This window comes from Cygnus olor, chromosome 3 (genome assembly GCF_009769625.2).
Source record: "Cygnus olor isolate bCygOlo1 chromosome 3, bCygOlo1.pri.v2, whole genome shotgun sequence".
Taxonomy (NCBI): Eukaryota; Metazoa; Chordata; class Aves; order Anseriformes; family Anatidae; genus Cygnus; species Cygnus olor.
In genome coordinates this window covers 80,603,351-80,624,657 of record NC_049171.1, presented here as the reverse complement: position 1 = coordinate 80,624,657, position 21,307 = coordinate 80,603,351, and the positions used below count along the sequence as shown (strand labels likewise).

General features: G+C 39.0%; 1 protein-coding gene across 2 annotated transcripts in view; it reads left to right on the top strand.

Moving 5' to 3' along the window:
- Positions 1-18,829, top strand: part of NID1 (nidogen 1) — a 43,471-nt gene extending 24,642 nt beyond the window's left edge. For both annotated transcript variants that reach the window (XM_040551862.1, XM_040551861.1), the window contains 8 exons: positions 2,333-2,557; positions 3,170-3,342; positions 5,322-5,448; positions 10,429-10,600; positions 12,554-12,711; positions 14,122-14,245; positions 15,357-15,469; positions 17,036-18,829. In XM_040551862.1, the coding sequence (XP_040407796.1) occupies positions 2,333-2,557; positions 3,170-3,342; positions 5,322-5,448; positions 10,429-10,600; positions 12,554-12,711; positions 14,122-14,245; positions 15,357-15,469; positions 17,036-17,157 (1,214 nt within the window). In that variant the 3' untranslated portion in view covers positions 17,158-18,829. The remainder of the gene's footprint in view (positions 1-2,332; positions 2,558-3,169; positions 3,343-5,321; positions 5,449-10,428; positions 10,601-12,553; positions 12,712-14,121; positions 14,246-15,356; positions 15,470-17,035) is intronic.
- Positions 18,830-21,307: the final 2,478 nt, after the last annotated feature.

Below are 21,307 nucleotides of genomic sequence, written 5' to 3'. Positions count from 1 at the left end.
TCTTTCAGGCTGCGTTATAGCTAGCCTCATTTCAGACAGTTAATTAACACAATTTAAAGCTTGCAAAATTAAGCCATCTTTTATTTTCTTAAGCACTCTGAGTAAAATGTATGACTATGTAAGCACTATGAGTAGATTATCCCAACCAGCTGGCACGTCTGGATCTTTAGAAAGAATAAATCATATACTCTGAAATCATATACTCTGCCTTCTAGAAACAAGATTCTGATTTTGGAAACTAATTTGGTTGACTAATCTCTTCCCTTTGGTGGGGCTAATTGCATAACCAAGGCGTTTGTGAGATTGGTTTTGATCATTCCAATATGAGCACTCTTCAAAGCTTCCTTAAGTATTCCTGTATAAATTCTGTAGATTTAAATGTGAGCATTGTTTTTGAAATTTGAGCAGGCATTGGTATTTCATGTTTCCAATAACTCCAGTATATTTTATGTGTAACAGTTGGGTCCAAGCTGGGGGTACGTACGCTCCTTTGTATACTTTATATTTGTTAACTCCTTTTCATAAAATTATTATTTTTTAAAAATTAACAGACTAGATTAATATGTTTGAGTTTCTCTAATTCTGGGAGTTTGGGACAGGAAGGAAAACTGACCAGCTTCTACATTAGCTTTTGTATCCCACTGAGGAGGAGCTAATAGTGTCTCAAAGGATGGCACGAATGCATTGCAGAACAGAAGCAGGGAGGGTCAGTTTACCAATACCCTGTATTCCCCCTGCTTTCTCTCATGAAGATGCGTGTAACTAGATTAAAAAAAAAAAAGTGATAAAACTATCCTACTGGAATCAACATTTCTTTTACCTGCATGGTATTTTGAGTACTATAAACAAAATTTGAGATAATGGAGTTTTTCCTTCAGTGTTTGACTTTGTAGGTTGACTCAAGGCCCTTCACCACCCACACTAAAGCTGAGGCCAAATATTTTATTTGCTTGGACTGAGCTGTTCTCCAGACATTTGTATTGCTTTAATTGTGTCCAGGTGCATGAAACTTCTCCAAAGCTTTTGCTTGCATAACTGGTTTAAATAATAATAATAAAAAAATCCCCCCCCCCCCTTTATTTTTTGATATCTGTGTGACTGTTACACCATGATAGTCTGTAGGCACATGGGATTAGATTCTAGCTTATCTGGGCTGGGTCTAGGCTGTCCACCAGGCAATGTAAAAACAAGGAAGTGTAATATTCAACCTCTTCATCAGACAGACTGTGGTAAGTATTTCTAGCTGTCTGTAGACAGCTCCTCAGAAGGAGGAAGATACTCCCTGGAATTAGAAGTCTTTCCCATTGTACAGGACTCCTTTATGAGTCTCAAGTGTAAGGTAAAAGTGACCCAGATTTCTTTGTGCAGAGAAGGAAGAATGTTATTTTTATGGCATTCTCTTAATTTCACTATGCTCTTTCATATCTGAAAGGATGTGTTGATCTAGATGACATTCCCTATTGCACGACAGAGAGATTTATTATTCAGTCCAGACTGCTTTGTAAACTTGAAAACAAAAGAAATGAATCCCTTTATCTCCTGATAAACTGGAAAGTTAGTCTTCTTCTGTAACCTCTGTAGCAATACATAAGCATTTGGTGTGGCCACTGTGTATCACATGTTTATCTGTATGCATAGTAGTATTCTTGTTTTCAGTATAGCCTCACTTCCATGCTTTACCAGGCACCGGGCAAACTGTTCCTGCAATTCCTCTTGTAGGTCTAAAATATCAAATGAGGGCTCAAACGTGATGCCAGAGCTTTAAAAAGCTATTATGTATCAGAGCAAAGAGTTGACTTGCTTCCTAGGCTCCATAGAGAACTCAGCATCTGCCTTGTGTCCTGATTTTGTCTTATGCCTCTGAAGGGAAACTCAACTTCTAGCATTACAAAAAAAAATACTTCACCCACTGTATGGTCTGGCTAATTACTCATATTTTAAGGCCCATGGGTATTTGCCAAATAAGTAGACTTTGGGGGGTCCCAAGTCGGACAGAATGTTCTTGCTAATGTGCTTCTAGGAGAAAAACAGAAGCTGGAAAACATTGTCTGTGACCTTTCGATGTAGGAAGCTGCAGGGGAGCTCCTTGTTCTGTTTTATATTACCCAGTGAAAGATATTTGAAATGATGTGAAGTTAAGGCAAACGTGTTAAATTTACGTAGGACAGACTTTCTGAAGGTGCGCTGAAGGTATATGCCTTTAAAGTTTGTAATAATGTTCCTCCAGTGGTGAGAATACTCGTGTTTTAAGTCGTCAATGCATAGTAACTGTTAGTTTAACAGAGTTATTAGTTAAAACAGAAATATTCACCAGTCTGTTTTTTTTTCACAGGAGTGGAAAAGACCAGATGTCAGCATGAGCAAGAAGTAGCTCTTGCAAGCGGAGGCGCCTTCTTCCGAAGAGAGATGAGAGTGGCTCAGTTCGTTCCTCAGTGTGATGAGCATGGCAATTACCTGCCCACTCAGTGCCATTCCAACACTGGTTATTGCTGGTGTGTGGATAGGGATGGAAATGAGATTGATGGCACCAGAAGTGGCCCAGGAGTTCAACCACCATGTAAGTGGCTGAAGCACTTGTCTTTTGTGTGTCTCTCTGCTGAAGTGCACTGTCTCCAAATACGGGGCCCCTGACATATAGCACTGACTTGGAGCAGTGCAGATTTCTGTTGTCCCAGGCCCTTTGACAACTCTAGCGTATGCTTTTCCTTCAGCCAGGGCATCTGGACAACTGTGGTGTGCCTCTGATTAAGAAGATGGTTTTCTGATTTCTTTTGTGCCTTGAAACTGTGAGAGGCCTCTATATAGTTTCTGCCCTCAGGGAGCTGTGGCAGCTTTGAATGTGTGGTAACTGGTTGTTGTTTCAGGAAATGAAAGATGTTCCTTCTTATGTCTTCCTCACTTGAACTGCAAAATAAGATTTTGAACATTTGATGGAACAAGCAATTACAGAGTTGAACATGAAATGACCTTTTTTGTCAATTGCTCCTTCTCAGTCAGCCAAGGGAAAAAAATGAGAAGCTCTCCGCATCAGATTATAGTTATTAGTGTCTACTTATAGGGCTGTTTCCTTCTAAGAAGCCTGGCTGTAATTGTATCTGCAAATAACAAGAGGCCTTGTTATGCCGTACAAGCTCATTTTTTTCCATCTGTTTCTTTCTTTATGAACAAGGTCTGAGCACAGCTGCTCCTCCTGTTGCTATTGGGCCCTCTGTTCGACCAGACACGATACCTCTGCCTCCAGGAACACACTTGCTCTTTGCCCAAAGTGGGAAAATTGAGCATGTTCCACTAGAGGGAAACAATATGAAGAAAAACGGTGCAAAAGCACTCTTGCATATTCCAGTAAGTAACCTACTATAAAATTCCACGTGTCTTGGAAAAGCTGCAGCAAAGATCAAAGTGAATGTTTGTCTTTTATGTCATTTGATAATTGAAGTTCCAAATTCAATTTTTATTCTTCATTAGAATTTCAGTAACCTGTCACTTTGTCACTGAAAATTCTTGACCTGACTACTCAGAAAAACCGAGCTATAGAAAAAAATATTTGTCTTTAAAGAATAGATCATAAGATAAAAATCTAATATTTGTGATCTTATGTGTTTCCAACAGCTCATGATATAAACACTCCTACCCTTATACTTTCATTGGCTTTCTATTCATTTCTGGCTGTGGTATAAAAATGCAGGAGATCTACAAAAGCAGTATATGGAGTTTTCCTCTTACGCCCTCAAAATTTTGTCATAAGTCTTAATCTCTTCATGTTCTCAGTCAGTTCTCAGCATTCTTGGCTACAGATATATAGATTTTTTTTCTTGTTTCCTTTTCCATGTGCAGCCCCAGTGGGTGGTAAATCCTTTTCCCACACTTCCTACTACCATCTTGAGAATCATTTTTCCTTGAAAATGAATCCCTGATGCTGAGAAGCATGTCACAGGTGATGGAAAAGATACACAAACTCTTTCCACTTTCTATTTCATCACATTCATTTATTTTGCCTGAAGCTTGGGATTTCTGTTTTCATTCTAGTATTAGTGTATTTATAAAAGATAACAACACCAGGTAGCATGCTGGCCTAATAGATGAGATACTGACTAAATTACCCAGATTCAGTTAAGTACACAGTACCACAAACTGTGCTGTGATGTAACGGCAAAATCAAGCTTTTGTCTCTTGTCCAAAGCACTGTTGCAGCAATGCTTTAAAGAAAATACTGTGGGTAGTTAAGCTGATACAGAGAAACAATTCTGAATCCTTGTCAGCTAGTCTCGTTACTTACTGGGTCTAGCTTAAATGGAGTAATTAGAATCATCATCAGGAAAGAGCTTCCAAAAGACAAGATACAACTCTTCATTAAAACTTCAGTTAAACTCTCGATTTCTGCACGCAGTATTGTCTTTGTTTTGTGCTATCTCAGTGTTGTGTATTTGGGAAGCGACAGTGTGTAGACATTTAGACTGTTTAGTACCCTACAGCAATAATGTAGGCTCAAAAATAAGTCCATCTCTGTTCTAATGCGTGTTCTTGGACCATCTTTGTAAGAAGTTGCTGATCCTTTTCATTTTCCATCCAATGAATGAGAATCTTAAGTTACAAATAAAAAAGAAATTGACTCAGAAATCCATACAAAATTAGTGTTTTACCCAGAAAATGCCATCCATTTGTTTGGAGAAAAGAGTTTCCACTCTGAACTCAAACTTCAGCCCTATCTTTTCTTGCCCAGAAAATTGCTTCCTTGTCCTTGAGCATATTTATTCCAACAGAATGATTGATTTATATTTCATTCAACTATTTTTTATTTTAAGAACTCACTTTGCTATAACTTTATGTCAATTAATGCTATGTAAGTAAGTGCTAAAATGCAGCCATTGTGCATGGATTAATGAATATACGGAACAGCAGTCAGATTTGATAGTCATTGTTCTGTCCTTGATGGGAAAGGATGAGAGGGGAAAAAAGCAGATGAGGAATAACAAAGTAAGATATTATCATGAATTTTCTTTAAATGGATATGCAGAAGAAATTATAGAAGTAAGACCAACAGGTCAGTATTAATATCTACAGTGCTTCATTGGAGTAAGAGAACAGTGAATGGTGACTGCTAGTTAGAAGGAACTTGCAACTAAAAGTATTATTCTAAGCTACGCTATGATGACTACCCATACTGTCCTTTTTTCTGCCTGTCTTCTCCATCTCTCACCTCTTCCCAAGAATTTTGTTTTTTCAGGCTTGAGACTTTGACCTGCTGGCAAATACTTTTGTTGTCGTCGTTGTCATTTGTTTTGTTTAGCATAAGCTGACCTAATTTGCTTGTTGAACAACAGGACAAAGTTATTATTGGAGTTGCTTATGATTGCATGGACAAGATGGTTTATTGGACAGACATCAGTGGCCCTTCGATCAGCAGAGCTAGCCTGCATGGTGGGGAGCCAACAACCATCATCAAAACAGGTAACAGGACTAAGTTCTTTGTCTTGCTACCTGCTAGTAATGGTATCAGAGACACGAGTTTAATAATCTATAATTCCCAGTTGTTGCCTGAGCTGTAGCATCACAAGTGAGTGCTATTTTGATAAACAATAACCACAAAGCCTGGTTAATGTAAAATGAAAAAAAAAAATCAATTTCCTGTGCAGTAGCACTTCATTGCCTTTCCACTACTGAGATAAGTGAGAAATCTGATCTCTTTATATAAACTAATTTTAAGTCCAGAAGTGCAGAAGAGCAGGCTGGAACATATGGGTAGACTAAGCTCAGATTGCTGTAAATAGAGACATTATTCATGCTTACAATGATGCAATGCCTATAAGATGTAAATATATGAAGAAGGAAAAAGCATAAATAAACATGATGTTAACAGTTGATTTAGGGTTTTGCTGGTTTTAACACAGGGTAGTCATGCCTTATATATCTATGAAAGCTTTTCAACAGTCAGTGGTTGTGCAAATAAAGGTGATTCAGTGAGTATAATGTAGCTGGATTTTCAAAATCCTTTGTGAAGTTCTTTGCAAAGAATAGGCTTGCTGGGGGAACTGAGGGATGGTTCTCTGCTGGACTGAGAACTTCTTATTGAATGAGTAAAAGATAGTAACAAGGGTAGCAGTAAATGGCTGGTGCTTATGATGGAACTGGGTTATCATTAAAACCTAGGGCATGTGCTGGGGCCAATCCCTGTTGTTTAATGCATTTGTGATTTGAAATGGGGGATGATGGATTGTCAGCTTTCTGTTGAATGACTAATGGACACAATCAAAACTAAAGCTGACTGAAGAGTTGCAGAAAGATCTCATATTTTGGTATGCTCACATTGAATACTATCTGTGGGTGTCACTGATTTTGTTCTGGCAAGCAAGGTAGGTAATCTTTTGACTGGCTGAGATTTGGTTTTCTTTAGGCATTTTCTCTCCTTCACTCTGCCTGTCAGTTGTCTGTTGTGCTGGGGAATAACAGGTGAGCAGGGAGGCTGAAGAGGAAAACCCCTGCTCTCTGTTCATGGGCTTGGGGATTGAACAGCTGAAAGGTGGCTAGAAACTGTTTCAGCTGCGAATTTCCTTGTCTCCCAGTTAAGTTGTAAAGTAAGAACGAGTAAAACTAGTCTCATTCAGTTCTCACCCTTGGAGCTGCTTGAGGCTTCAAGAATTGGGCTAGAGGGTAATGTGGGGTTGGTGCTTTTAAACATTATGTCCTGTTCTTCTATTTTTTCCCCCAGGTCTCTGTTGCTCAATGCAGTTTGTGTTTGTTTTCATTAGAAGAGTAAGTGTAAGCCTGCCCATCTACAATATGAAAACTTTTCTTAAAAAAAAAAAAAAAAAAGGTTAAGGGAAAGGACAGGTTTAGGGAACCCACCCCCTCCCACCCCCCCCCCCCCCCCCCCCAAAAAAAAAAAAAAAAAAGCAAAAATAGCTAGCGGCACTTTTTGCATGCGCGTATCCTCAGGATTGTAGAACACCTGTGAAGTCAAGTCACTGGAGCAGGTGGCCCTTGCTTTTGATCCTTTTCAACTGTTGTCACTAAAATTTAGGAAAATGACTTAGCAAAATGATCAACCAGTTTTAAAACTTTACAATAATCTTGCTTTGGTTTTCTTTATCTGTTTAAGTATCTCTACCTGGAGTATGTGCTTCAGAATAGCCAGTTCGCTGGGGCTCCATTCAGGCCCTCAGGGGCAGTGGAGAGGGGGGAGCAGCCGGGATCTTGCCATTGTCCTGGGAAGGGATAAGGGAGGTCTTAAAGCCATCTCTAACCGCAGTAGCAACTATGGTATTTCTGTACAACTTGATGGCTGAGGTATTTGTAGGACTTATTTTTCATCCTAACACATTCAATCTAAAAGGGATTCTGACCCGTAGTGCAAGCATGTGCTTGTATAAATACAGATTCAGTGGGGCAAGGATTTCCAAATTCCACTATTCAAGTATTTCCTCAGATTCTGCACTTTTTAAAAGGGAGGGAAATTGCTACTGCTAAAGATTTTGTATAGATTTAAATTGGTCTCTCTAATGCTAGAGTGTGTGCATGCATTAAAAGTCTTACAGTGTGTACAGTATTTTAGGAAGATTAGTGAAGACTTTCAACTCAATTTTATTATTTTAAGTAATTCAAGGTGCTTACAATGTAATGATGCCATGTGGAAACTTCTTTTTCTTGATCTGGTACAAAAAGTATTGTGTGTGTAAAGACATCTCGTGATTCCTGTTGTCCCCATAGGATGTGTGTGGCATTCCTGAAGAGATGTTGAGCACTGCTGCTCTTTACTTTCTGTGTGAAATGTTGACTGGTTTGATAAGGAATCAGAACAATATAAGGCTGAATATTCAGTATTTGAGTATCTCTATGCTGTCCAAAACTGAAATTTTAAAATTTCAGGAAATGGGAAAAATGCCTCACTCTCAGAAAACTCATGAGAGTCTTGTCATAAACTATTTTTTTGTTTTGTTTTGATATTTGTCTTTTTCCTCAGGAGAGCTACAGCTGCTTGCTGCATTCTTCTGTTCATGTGTATTTTTGTGGAATGCACTTTTTTTATTATTATTTTTTAAGTTCTTGCGATCCAAGTTGAGTTGCTTTGCAGAAGCATGTTTTATTGTGATGCTCCATCTAGTTCTCATCTATTCCTGCAGCTGTATAGCCTTTGGAGGCTTTCTGAGCTCTGCAGCTGTGTAGGCAGGTCAGGAAGTAGAGCTTCCCTCTTTGTAGTAATTGCCTAAATTATATCAGCTGTATGTGTCTAAGTCTGTCTGTTTCCCAGGGGTAGAGCCTGTGACTGTATCAGGCCTGATGACAATGTAGCAGGAACACATTTGTGCCTCTTGAAAGACTATATCTTAATTAATCTTTTCCAGCTTTTCAGCAATGAACATACATCCAAAATGATGTGTTCAGGTTAAGTTTAATCCACTCTGATGAGAGAGTAGATGCTGTTTAGTCTGCCGTGCAACTGTTATTCACAGCAAAGTTGTATCTCTGTCTGGTGTTCTGGACCAAATGCCTTTTCTCCAGAAAGGCAGTTTGTGTTGCGATCTGTTTGTTTAATGGCTATCAGCAAATAAACCTGAGAATTAACAGAAGGCTAGCTTGCCACATACCCTCATTCCTGTACATTCAAATGATGTGTGGATCTGCATTTGAAAAAAATCTATGACAGATGGCTGGTATGAAGGGCCGCTGCCTATTCTGGGGAGTGATCACATGCAATTCTTTATTTCTTTTGGAAGTGAAATCGGTATAAAATTGAATTGTACCTGTCTTTGGCTTCACTACATCCTGCACAACCTGCCTACTCTATTTCAATGAACCTTGAAGAGTGTAAGGCAGCTTTTCAGCAGTGGCTGAATTAAACTTCCAAGTGCCATATATTTATTGTGCATCCTTCATGTGAGTTAGAAATTACTAATGCTAAAGCAGTAGGTCATTATCTGTTGTTTCCTGTTGCTTTTGGAACAACTAACTGTCCAAGAAAATCTGTGCACATACAGTTCTAAAACATGTTCCAAAAAGGGTTGCTGTGCAAAAACAAAGAAGTGGATTTAAATTCCATCAGTTAGCTAATATCATTATCTCTAGTCCTTTGAGCTTGGTTATCTTTATGTATTGCATTTGCTAAACTTTGTATAAAATCCAGTTCTCAGAGGAGTGCAACATCCGCTAGTACCAAAGAGGGGGCAATATTAAAAGTTATAAAATCTGTTCTAGATCCTGACTTGCTAAGGAGGGTAGAATAAGTTGTATTCTAGCCCAGTGTAACGTAAGACATGAAGCATGAGTGTCTTAACAATTCAGGCTGTCTGTGCTGTAACCCTGCCTGAAATACAGGTGTAATCCATGGCTTTTATAAAGGAGGTGCTCACAAGAAGGGAAACATGGGCCGGGGGAGGTTTGGGGAAAATGCTGTCAAGCTGGGAATTCCCTCACTCTGCTTTAATCCAAGTCAAACTGCTTTACTTGTTCCTGTGTAAGTGCCAAGGAAAAGCCAAAGCTCGAAGGTGTGAGGATGGGAAAGGAAACACCAACGCTTGAAGAGTGAAGGGGACCTTGCTGGAGGTGGGAAGGAAGGTCTTTGAGAAGGCAGGAACCTACTCTAAAAGGTGTAGAGCTCTAGGTTGTAAAATGTTTCTGTTTACTGCTTATCAATGGTCTTGCTTGTTTCGTCAAACCATTTGTTTCATTAGGCCTTGCTAATGCAAATACTCTTTTCTTGCCCTCCTAACAGTCCTCAAGTCTTGGTATAGAGCTTGTTGTTCCCCTGCACAGGGGGCTAAGGTGTTAAACCTGACCTGTAAAACACCACAGGGTGTTGAAACCCTACTGTCCTGAAAAGGAGGCTGACTGGCAAGACTGTTACGTTAGACAGCAGTTTCGGCTAGCTAGCACTTGGGCACCTTGGTAGTGATCAGAGGGGTGTGCAGCTCTCATGGTGTAACCTAGCTGCATTAGCTATTGTATTAACCTAGTAAATCAACACCCAGAGAGTGCAAGAAATGAAGAACTGGGGAAGCTGCTGCCTAGCTGTTATGCTATTTTGCCATCCCTGCACCAATGAGGCACTGCAGTGACCCAGCCGCTTACAGATCCGTTGCATTTCAGGGCAACGTTCTTAAAAATCCATGTCCAGTAGTAACATAAGCAAGTCATCTTTGTTGTGTTTATTGGCACTGCGTTTGCTGTCTTTCTCTGATTACAGATAGATCTTTTATTTATATATCAGACACATCTCCAAGGGCTCTATGTGTTTATAAAAGTTCTGTGTATTTAAACTTCATAAGGCAAAATTCATATTCCTCTTCCAAACGATGTGAAGTGGCTTTTGTTGGACCACAGCCAGAAAACTGAAAGAAAACTTCTCTTTTAAGAGCTGCGAATGCTTATGAGGCCGATGTTGTGTATTGGTACAAGATATAATGTCTAGGCATGATTTTTTCTGTTCTCTTGCAGACTTGGGAAGCCCTGAGGGGATAGCTGTAGATCATCTGGGTCGCAACGTCTTCTGGACTGACTCCCAACTCGATAGAATAGAAGTGGCTAGGCTGGATGGGCGCCAGCGTCGCATCCTTTTTGACACTGGCCTGGTGAACCCCAGAGCAATTGTTGTGGATCCTGTGAGAGGGTACAGATGCCTTTTCAAAATATACATGCAAAGCTTGGTTTTATAGAATAGATTTATGCATTTATTTATTTAACAGCAGTGTATACTCTGTGTCCATGTATTAGGCTGTCTGTAGACAATAACAGGACTATAGTTCCTTAAAACAATGAACAAAAATGGAACAACCCACTCATGTCCTGTGCCTGAGTAGTACGCTTGAAATAAAACTTCTAAAATGCCTGCTAGGTAATACCATGATATTTTGATGAGAGATTTGTCCAATACTTGTTTGTACCTTGCTTTCAGTACATTGTTTGCAGGATGACAAGCGCTGCCTTTATCTAAAATATCTTTTTTTGTAAGATTACTGGACTAAAGTACTAGATGAATCAATTTGATATTTTAATTTCCATCATGACAACCATGTGTTCCTTCTTTGAAAACTTGTAGAGTGTCATTATTTTCATTATGTCATCATTTTCACTTCTGTCAGTTTGAGAGGTCCTATAAGGCTTTTATTTGAAGAAGCAGATAACTTCATATTTTAAAAAGAGAGCAGTCACAGAAATAGCTAAGTGAGGTATTAGTAGACAAGTGTAAATGTTTTCAGGCTACGGTTTCAGTCTGTAAAAATGGTACTGTATGTACTTTTATGTAGTCTTTAATCTGTTGACATTTTTTTAACCCATGAATATTTGAAGAAACATAGGGAAAATTAAAACTACTAATGCTGGATGCCTATTGATTAATGTCTGACCTTGCGTGCTATTTTTGTGGTGCAACTTTCTGTAACGTGGCTGCTACTGAGAAGAGAATTCAGTCAAAAAACTCAGAAGCTTAGAAGCAAAGAAACTTTCATTTCAGTCATGAATTGCTGCAAAGCTGTACTAAATGTTTGCTTAATTGATATAATAGCCATTTGAAATGCTCTTACATGACAATTCATTTATGAACAAATGTAGCATATTGCTCAGGGGGAGGTTTTGGAAGAGCATCCTCGTTCCGGATGTTTGCAAACAATGTTTGTAGTGAGAAAGAATGCATATGGCACTTAAAAAATTGGGTGACAAAAATTAAATGGAGAAGTAATAACATTGACTTCTTGCATTCACGTAACATAAAATAAACATTTCCTATATGTCACATAATTGTGGGATGAAAACATCTGTGCATGTGCATCAAGTGACAGCAGAGTAAGGAAAAAGAAATGCACTTCATAGTGTGAGGGAAGGGAAGAGGCACAAGCATAATGAGACTGAGGGGAGACCTGTTCCATGCAGAAACCCCCTGATAGCGTAGGGCTCTGGGATCTGGCTTCTGTCTCATAGCAGATTTTGTTAGGTGGGTTTAGGGATAAAAAAACAAAGGTGCTTGCATTGAGGGACCCTCTAAATTCTCAGACCCAGAAAGTATATTCAAGGAAAAAAAAAACACTGCTAACCAATGACCATTAATAATAAAGTATAAGTGAATTTACGGTCTTCTCTGGGGTTCTCCTCTGACCATAGTGTGCTCTGATCACTTCCATTGCATACTGCTTAGTATGCTGACAAGAAAAATGTAATTTTGAATGAATTCCACAAATGCGTGCCAAATGCTGCTGCTGTTTAACCTGAGCAGACGTGATGGCTGGTGAGGAGGAGTGTTAGGGATGTATGTTTTGACCAGTCCACAGAGCTGTTGCAGTAGAGGTGGCTTTGCCTGGCATCTTGCACATAACCTATACAATATAGAAAAAGCATTTCTCCTTGTGTGTGTGCTTGTCTTTCTTAGTTTTTAATGGAAGTATAACATTTGATACATCTTCACTATTCTTTTGTTGCTTCCATATCCAAGGGCAGTGTGGTCCTTCCTATGGATTTAACTAATCTGGGGATGATGGTGTTATTTCTGTGTTCTTGCTGTTTTCCTTGATTACAACAATCCTTTGAGATCAGTCACTGTTTTAATTTTTGCCTTTTTCTTCCTCTTAAGAAACTTGTACTGGACTGACTGGAACAGAGAAGCTCCTAAAATTGAAACCTCATACATGGATGGCACAAACAGAAGAATACTCGTTAAGGATGATCTGGGATTACCAAATGGGCTGACATTTGATCCTTATTCCTCAATGCTGTGTTGGGTAGATGCAGGTAAATAGGTGTTGAAATCTATCTTCATAATAGTAGTATAATAATTGTCCAATCCTGAAAGGATGCCCAGCCAATTAATGCTTATAGCTCTTTGGGCTAAGTCTTAGATTTCATACCTTGCTTTTTGGCTTTAATAATCTCACTGTACTTGTTCATATGACCACTGTTGAGTTCACATTAGAGACTGTAAGCTGAAAGACTTTAATTCTGACCAGAAGATTTTCCAGGGATGCAGCAGGTTTACATCTGTGTGTCTTGCATGTGGCTTTATGTTTAGATAGTATTTAGGCCTTTGGGGAAGTTTTGTTTTCATAGATAATAGTTTAAGACCAGGAAAGAACACTGATCTGTCTAATCTACAGAACATCACCTTGGCATTATTGTTCTAAGCCCTGTAACCTGTTGGAAGGTAAAGCCTGGCTTATATTTGACTGAAGCAACCCTTGAAAAAGCAATTCATACTGTATTTAGAGATCAAGAGATGAAATTCTGTCATTGACACATTGCTGGTTTCCTGCCAGTGTCTTACCTGTTTTTTAAAAAAAAAAAAAAAAGCATGCTTTTAATCCTCATTTCAGCTGTTCTTTTTGGCTATCCTGCTGTCTTTCCCACTGTAGATTCTGCCAGAGATCTCTTCCTGTGGACGTCCTTTTATACTTCAAGTCACCTTTCAAGTTACTGATAAATTAAAAAGATCAAGCTCTCTCTTTCACTGTAAGAGACTTTCTCCAGCCTTCATATATTTCTCCTTGTGCTGTCTTTCTTTTTTCCTCTCTCCTTCTTTTGTTCTCAGATTAGTCTCTTATCCCTTTTTCTCTTAATTTTGAAACCCACTACTTAAGAAAAATCTATGGGTGTTTACGTTCTCTAGCCTGTTTCCGAGGTGTGTAGTAGACTTAGAGCTAGACCTTTTAACACCCTTTTTGCATCAATAAGTTGGATGTTCCTCCTGCAGTATTGTCTTCATGGCCCAACCCATCAAGCTTTTTGGGAACGTGTTTACCAAACTCAACTTGAAAAATGCTTTCCAGAGGAGGTGGAACCTGGCTAGTGGCTGAAGGATCCCTCCAGAATGGAGGAGACCTTCTGTCAGCTTCTACCCCAGCCTGAGGATGCTGGTTTCTGTACCAAGAGTTTCAACATGTGAGCAAAGTCATAGCTGTACTGGATGTTTGTGTTCCAGTAAGTTAGGTGCTGTGCTAATTACATTAGCACTAGAGTACTTTGCCATCCAGTCTTTGGCACGTGTGGCAATTTGGCATGGGAAGGGCTTTGTCTAAGCAGCAGACTGAAAGACTTCCAGGAAGTTTTATTCTGTTTATGCTTGCATGCTTACGCTTACCCTTTATCCCCCCTGAGAGCTCTCTTGGTCTTGTTTTTGAATAAACTGAATTGTTTCACTACATGCAGGTACAAAGAAACTGGAATGCATGAACCCTAATCAGTTTGGTCGACGAAAGATTGTTGAAGGAATTCAGTATCCTTTTAGTGTTACAAGCTATGGGAAGAATTTATACTACACAGACTGGCGCAGGTATGTTATCTGCTAAAGAAATTATGGAATGCTTTATTCTGTTCTCCTGTCTCATAGGAACTGAAGTATTTGCTGCGTTTCTCGTGTGTGACCTCACACATTTCTTTTTTTCTTTTTTTTCTCCTGGCAATAGCTGTTGCAGGGTGGAGTGAATCTGCAGAGTTGATGTATTGATGTTGCCAGTTAACCGAGTTTTCTTTTCTTCAGCATATTGGTTTGTCCTCTAAGAAAATGCTTTTAGCACTGAACACTTTCGGGAGAGGAGTGGGAGTTAACATGTTTTCCTTATGGCTGTACTTGCTGCATTGTAGAGGCAGAAATTAGTCACTCGAGGCCTTCTATGCTCAATGTTATCTGACTGTTCAACCAGAAATAAGAAGACACTTGTACTGTCTTGGTGGCACTCTTTGTTGCAAGTGAACTAAAACATTGAAAAATGATTGAAACTTTAGAGTTTATATATTTAAAATATGCGTGCTGGATGTTTTTCTGGAAATACATAGTATTTTCTTTTGAGGTAAATGGTTATGTGGGCTTATCTTCAAACTTGTATACAACTGATTCCATCAATTGCAGCAAGAAGAGCTATTAATGTGCATAATTATTTCTAAGCTAGAACCTAATAGCTGGGAAATGCTATTCTGGGTACATAAGAAACTGTGTTGCAGTTCTGTCGTCTGTCTCTTGTTTCTAGGAAAAAAAATTACTTATGACCAGCTGTATTCCTTTCAGATAAAATGCTTCATCTGAAACACAACATTGTCCGTAATCATTATGTGTAGTATCTATGTAGTCTATGTCACAGAACATTTTGGAGGGGCAGAATATGCAATGTGTCAAAACTACTACCAGATGTGTTCCTGTAGAGGGACATCTGTGTTGGAAGTACCTCCAATAATAAATAGTAAGCTCCTTTTGCTACCTAGCGTGAGGGCTGTGATGTACTTGAGTTGTCCATGAAAGTTGAGGTCTTGGTGGATTTTTTATTCTCGCATCACTTCCTATTAGTCAAAATAAAAACACTTCCAGATTTCTTTCTTTTTTTTTTTTTTTTTTGGATTTGTTTTGTTTTTCCCTGTACTTACACATTACTTTCTCTTGTATGTGGCAGGGATGCTGTTGTAGCAGTGGATCGCATGGTTTCGATAGAAAATGATAACTTCCAGCCTCACAAGCGCTCCCGTCTCTATGGAATCACTACAGCCTTTGCTCAGTGCCCAGGAGGTAATCCTCATTTTTTTTCCAGATGTGCAACACCTTAGCCTGTAAATGAGCTTAGTAGCAGCTCCCACTGAAAGGCTTCCAACTGATATAGATGGTTATTTAAATCTAGTTATTGCTTAGATTTGTGTCTTTGAATTACTAAAAAGCACATACGTATGTGTTGTCTTTATAGAAGCAGTTATTGTGGTTGCCATATCAAACCAGAACAGGGAGAGAAGGGGCCTGTTCTTTCCTTTATGGAAGGACAGGTGTATGATCAAGATGAAAATCTGACATGGCAAAAGCTGCTATCTTGTCATCATCTAAATTGAATGCTATATTTGTAGTTAGAGCTTATTTACTTTTTTAAAAAAACTTTGAACTATAGAACATAAACTTTGAACTATAGAAACATCATGGTCTTTCGTCCTTGATTGGTGATTTTAAAATGAGAATGTTCAGAAAACAGCAGGTGGTAGAGTGGGTGGACTGGTCTTTCTGTTCTGTTGAATAAGTTTTTCAGCTACTTTATTGAAAAAACCCTTGTGAAGCTGGGAAGAGAGGAAGTTGATAACCTTGAAATAACCATTTGTTCTTCAGGAAGCAATACCACAGTTTAGTTATGTTCTTCTTATCAAATCACAGTTAGGAGATGAGTTCACTCTTTTATTATTACGATGTGGCTAGAATTACAGGAGTTGTGGTATTTTAACTTCAGGCCTAAAAAAAATCTTAAGATAGTTTCCACTCAAATCACTCAACATGTATAGTAAAAATATAACTTAATCGCATACATGGCTTAGAGCATTAAAAAATGCGTATGAATATCGTAACTAAGAAACCAGTTATTTTATTAGTACTAGTTAATACCATTAATCACTTGGTTGACTAGTTAATTATTAACTAGTGGTTAACTATTAACAAGTTAATAGTTCCATAGTGATAGGCACTGTATAGCAAAATAACACTGTGTGCACTAACTAAACGCGTATAATGTTAGTAACCTTGGCATCATTTCTGTCTCATCATAGGTCGATTTCAAGTGTTTTTCCTCCTTCTCTGACTGATACCTTTGCCCTCAAAATCCACTGCTTGTAGATCTCTTTCGTTTTACCCTCAACATTAATGCATTCCTCCCCATACCCTCAACATTATTTTGTTTTCACGAATCATTCCTCAATGTTTTTGTAATGGGTGCTCTCCAGGAATGACATCCTGTAGCCTTGTAGATTTGGTCCTCATGTGTTGCGTTTCCCGTTTCCTCACTCAGCCTCTCTTCATTCTAATGTCTGTGACCACTCGGCCAACTTATGAAGTACATTTCAGAAACAGACTATTTTTTTCCATGTTGCCTCTCCTGCTCCGTCCTTATATCTGGACCTTTCTTTGAGGGGAATATCTGAAGCTAACACAGGGGATATGATGAATTCCATCTCCCCAAAGCATAGTTTTGTTTCACTCTGTCTCGTTCTGACTTTGTTTCTCCAGTGCAGTCACAAAATCTACACTTTTTCTGTACACGTGTTTTGGATTTTTTGTGGGTTTGTTTTTGCTGTTCTTCAACATTTTACATCTCTTCTCTTTCAGGACACAATTACTGCTCAGTGAATAATGGTGGTTGTACTCACCTCTGCCTGGCTACCCCAGGAGGCCGTACTTGCCGCTGCCCTGACAACACAGTTGGAGTGGATTGTATAGAAAGAAACTGAGTATTAAAACAAGCTTTCCAGTGGCAGGCACTTTCTGGGAATGTGCTGTAAACAATTCACTTCTATAAATACAATCAGGCCCTAAAGATAAATGCTGCGTGCTGCTGACAGCAGGCAACAATGCATGTATGCAGACACACAGGCAATGACTGTTGTAGCAGTTAGGCAAGACAGAGCTAGCCAGCTTGGGTCCAACTGTATCTTATTCCCTGTAATACTACCTTCGTGCTTTTAAATTTAAACATGGAGGCCTTAGTTGCACCTGTGCTAGGCTAGGAGGAAGTGTGTCCTGACAAAATTAAAGTACTGAATATAGAATGGAGTAAAGGATGGTGGGATTCTGAGACTGGGTTGTACCTCGAAGCATGCAGCAGTTATCTGCACAGTGGTATGGTGTGCTTAGCCCTTCACATGTGTGATCACATACATGACTGGGCTGTATCTTTAGCAGAGAAGCAGCCAGAGGTTCCCAAGGATGAATAGATGTGGATGGGAACACCCAGTAATATCACAGATATAATGCCTAACTCCATTCATTCCCGCTACTAGTCTTTACACTTTCAAAACTTGAATCTAAATTTTTGATTCTTGTGTTGCAGAAATACTTTATCCACATGCTGTAAGGGTAGTTCTCACTAACCTCGTGATCCCTTTCCACAGCATGTAATTCTTGATAGATAGTCAGCACTGCTCAGTGGATGTATTTGAAGTTTTTGCTGATTTTGAGAGATTTATTTTAATTCTGTCTGATGTGGATTCTGGAGTAGTTTCCTAAAATCCACTAAACAAACTTTAGACATAGATCTCAATTGCTGATAGTTCATCAAAGAATGGATGTTGATTCATTTGGAGATGTCTGTTTTTTTTAAAGAGAGAAAGTCATATTTGTTTCCTGAGAAGTTTAAAAATAATATTTCTATGTTTGATTCTATAAGCCTGAGAATGATCTTAGAACTTCATCATAGCTATCTTTCTTCTTAAGCTAGCCACATCATGCCTTGTCATAGGTGATGAGAAACATGAGAGTTAAAAATCTCATTTCCAGAAAGGTCAGCTGTGTCTTGGTGCTTAAAAGACAAAAGGTGGTGATGCCCCATTTGTGTGCCAGTGTTCAGTAACAGCAAAAAGGTATGTTGAAAGTCTAAGCAAAATTGTAGCATGTTTTCAACATCACAAATGAGTTTGGAGATAGGAGGCAAAATCAAAATTCATATTCTTAATGTCAAAGTATCAGTACAAAGCCAAGAGTGAAGTTTATCTTCTACAGTTTGTGTTGGGAAGGAAGCTTACGTGCAAGCCTACTTCTATCAGCACACGTTTCACAATAATGTGGTCTGAGCAGTAAGCTATTAACACCCCAGTTTCCCCACTCCCTCTTCAGGCACTACAGTTAAGCTTCCTAGAGAGCCAATTAAGCTTCATACAGAGCCACAGTCTTAACTGTGGCATCTTCCTCTTTAATTGTATATTTATCATAAAAATAGCAATGTAAACATTTTAAAGATGTTTTTGTATAACTTTTTATAACTTTTAAATCATTTTACTCATACACTTAATCAGGAATGTCTTACTGTAAATATCAAAAATGTGTTGAAATGAAGGTGCTTGATAATTCTTTCTCCAGAATTGTTCACATATCTGGTGAAATATTAAAGTTTACACTCTGTACAGATATCTACAGTACAGTCAATAAAAATGTTTTGTTTTTTTTTTAATTTTCTGTTAAAAAAAAAAAAGTCCTGCCTGCAGAAGGAATATGGTACGTGGTGTCTCAAATCTCTTTTCCTATAGATTTCTGGGTTTTAACTAACTCTCATATCTGTTGATGATGCAACCGTATAGGAGAGAAAGTGCTGTTGGAGATTTTGTATTTTAAAGCCAATAGGATACTTTTATGTAAAACAAATGGGAGAGCACTAAAAGAACATACAATTTCCTCTGTTTTGTGACTTGGATGACACAGACTTTTTACTGGTTGTTAACTTGTGTTCAACTTTGTTGGGTAAACATAATTCAGTTACACCATATGTCAGTCTTCTGCACTGGTGGAAATACAGGGCAGGGAGTAGAGGAAGTGAGGGCCAGAATTTATCCCTCTTTTCAAATGTGCCCTGGGTGCAGAGTTTGAGAATGATGGGGGTGCTTTGTTGCTGCAGGTTGTGTGTGTGTGTGGCTACGGGTGTGCTGTGCCTGCAAGGCAAGTAGGAAGCTAAGCAATGGGGCCTGTTGGAGGTGGCGATGCTGAGGTTTAACTCTTACACTTTTACTGCTACAGTATGTCAGGGCCAGGGTCAGGTCTGGATGAAGTGATGAGCACCAGTGATTGCCAGGCAAATCCGTAACGATGGGGCAGGCCTGCGGTCAAGCTGGTGAGTTGGTCTGTTGGCCAGGGTCTGGATCAATAGCGTGCATGGCTGTGGCACAGCTCAGGCAAGGCTCAGGGTGAGAGCCTCAGCTAAAGAGCAGCCTTCAAGGGAAGGAGGTTGCCCTCAGTGAGGCCTCCCAGCAGAGCTGTTTGAGGACAAGCCTCTGCTGAGGGTTGCTTTGCGTTTTCTTCATACATCCTGTCAGCCAGCTGGCCTTGTGCAAGCAGCTGAGCTGCTAGTGCTGGGAGTGTGCTCTGGGTCATGACACTGACGTTTCTTTATTCCTATAAATTCTTGCTTTCTCATTGAATCTTGCTAAATCTTTGGCCTCTAAAGTGTTCTGTGGTATTGAGTTCCTCATTTTAGTCATGGTGCGGGGAGGAATCAGTCTTTGAGATTTGCTATTGGCCATTCCAGGGGATCTGTCTTGTGTCTATCATATTATTTTAGTTAAATGTTCACGAGTGTTTTGAATGGGACATAGCAGATGAGATTTTTGTTTCCTCTCTCTAAGCATAGACAGTTAATGGCATCTTTTTATAACACAGGGCTTTCTCATGCTGACCCAGAACTAATTCACTTACCCAGTTCCTATCCTGATTGCTGCTTATTAGTGTCTGACTGTTGTAGACTTGCTCAGGCACAAGTATATTTCAGTTATATTTTACACTGTGCTTTGGGTTAAAAAGGTATTGGAAAATGGGATTTCTTTAATTATTAAAAATAAGTTGTTATAAAAAGCTGGGATTGGTAATCATGTCAGTCTTGCTGTCGTGTTCGAGGAAATGATTAAATGTAATTACAATTCACCCTTTTTTTTGCTACAAAAAAAATGGAGATTCACAAGTTTTTCTGGGAAGGAGAACAACTCCTTCGATGGTTAAATGAAAGACAAAATACTCAAGACTTTTGCAGAGGTAAGTTAAATGTTTTTTGAAATTTTTCCGTTTAGATCTTCCATCACATGGAAGATATTAAACGGTAACACAGTTATTAATGTTTAGCAATGATGTAAAAAGTTGGAGGCTGAAAGTAGTATCGACTCCCTGATGAATTGACAGGGTGGTTCAGCCACCTTTGCATCTGAAGGGTGTTTGAAAAGCCTACTTCACTCACTTGTTAACTTCTAAAGAACTTTTTCCTCATGGTTCAAGTCCAGTGTGGCTTGCTGAAACCCAGCATCCTGTCCAGTATTGTTCCAAGCTGGCAAACTGCTTACTGCGCAGTTCTCCAGCTGCACAATTTTGTCACAACATATTACATTTTTAACTTGCAGGCATATAATGAAGAACGACAGATGATTAGTAGGGAATAAGGGCCCCTCGATGACAGTGTCACAGTGCATCAGTTTAACCTATGGTTAAGTGGAAACCATTTCTTGTGTAGGATTTCATAGTGTATTGCTTGGAGATCTTGCTGAAGAAAAAAAAAAAAATGGTTGTGAAACGCATATGGTTATAGAGAATACAGTTGTGAGACACCCCCTGCTTGGTCTGTCTGTAAGTACTGAATATTATGTCCAGTATGCAAGTCCCCAGCTGGGGATCTGACAGCAGTTTGTTCATTAAAAGACTGAGTCACCTTCTTTATTTAAATTCTGCTGCATATGAAATCTGTTCTTTATCCGATAAATAAGTTTAGGATAGTCTGTCATTAAAATAGGGGAAAGATTTGAATATTTTTTTCCTACAAATATAAATATTGAGGACTCTGGAGCTTTGCTTAACAACATGATGCTCAGCTGCCAGTGCAGTGAGTGGGCTTCCCTGCTGCTTTGTGGCAAA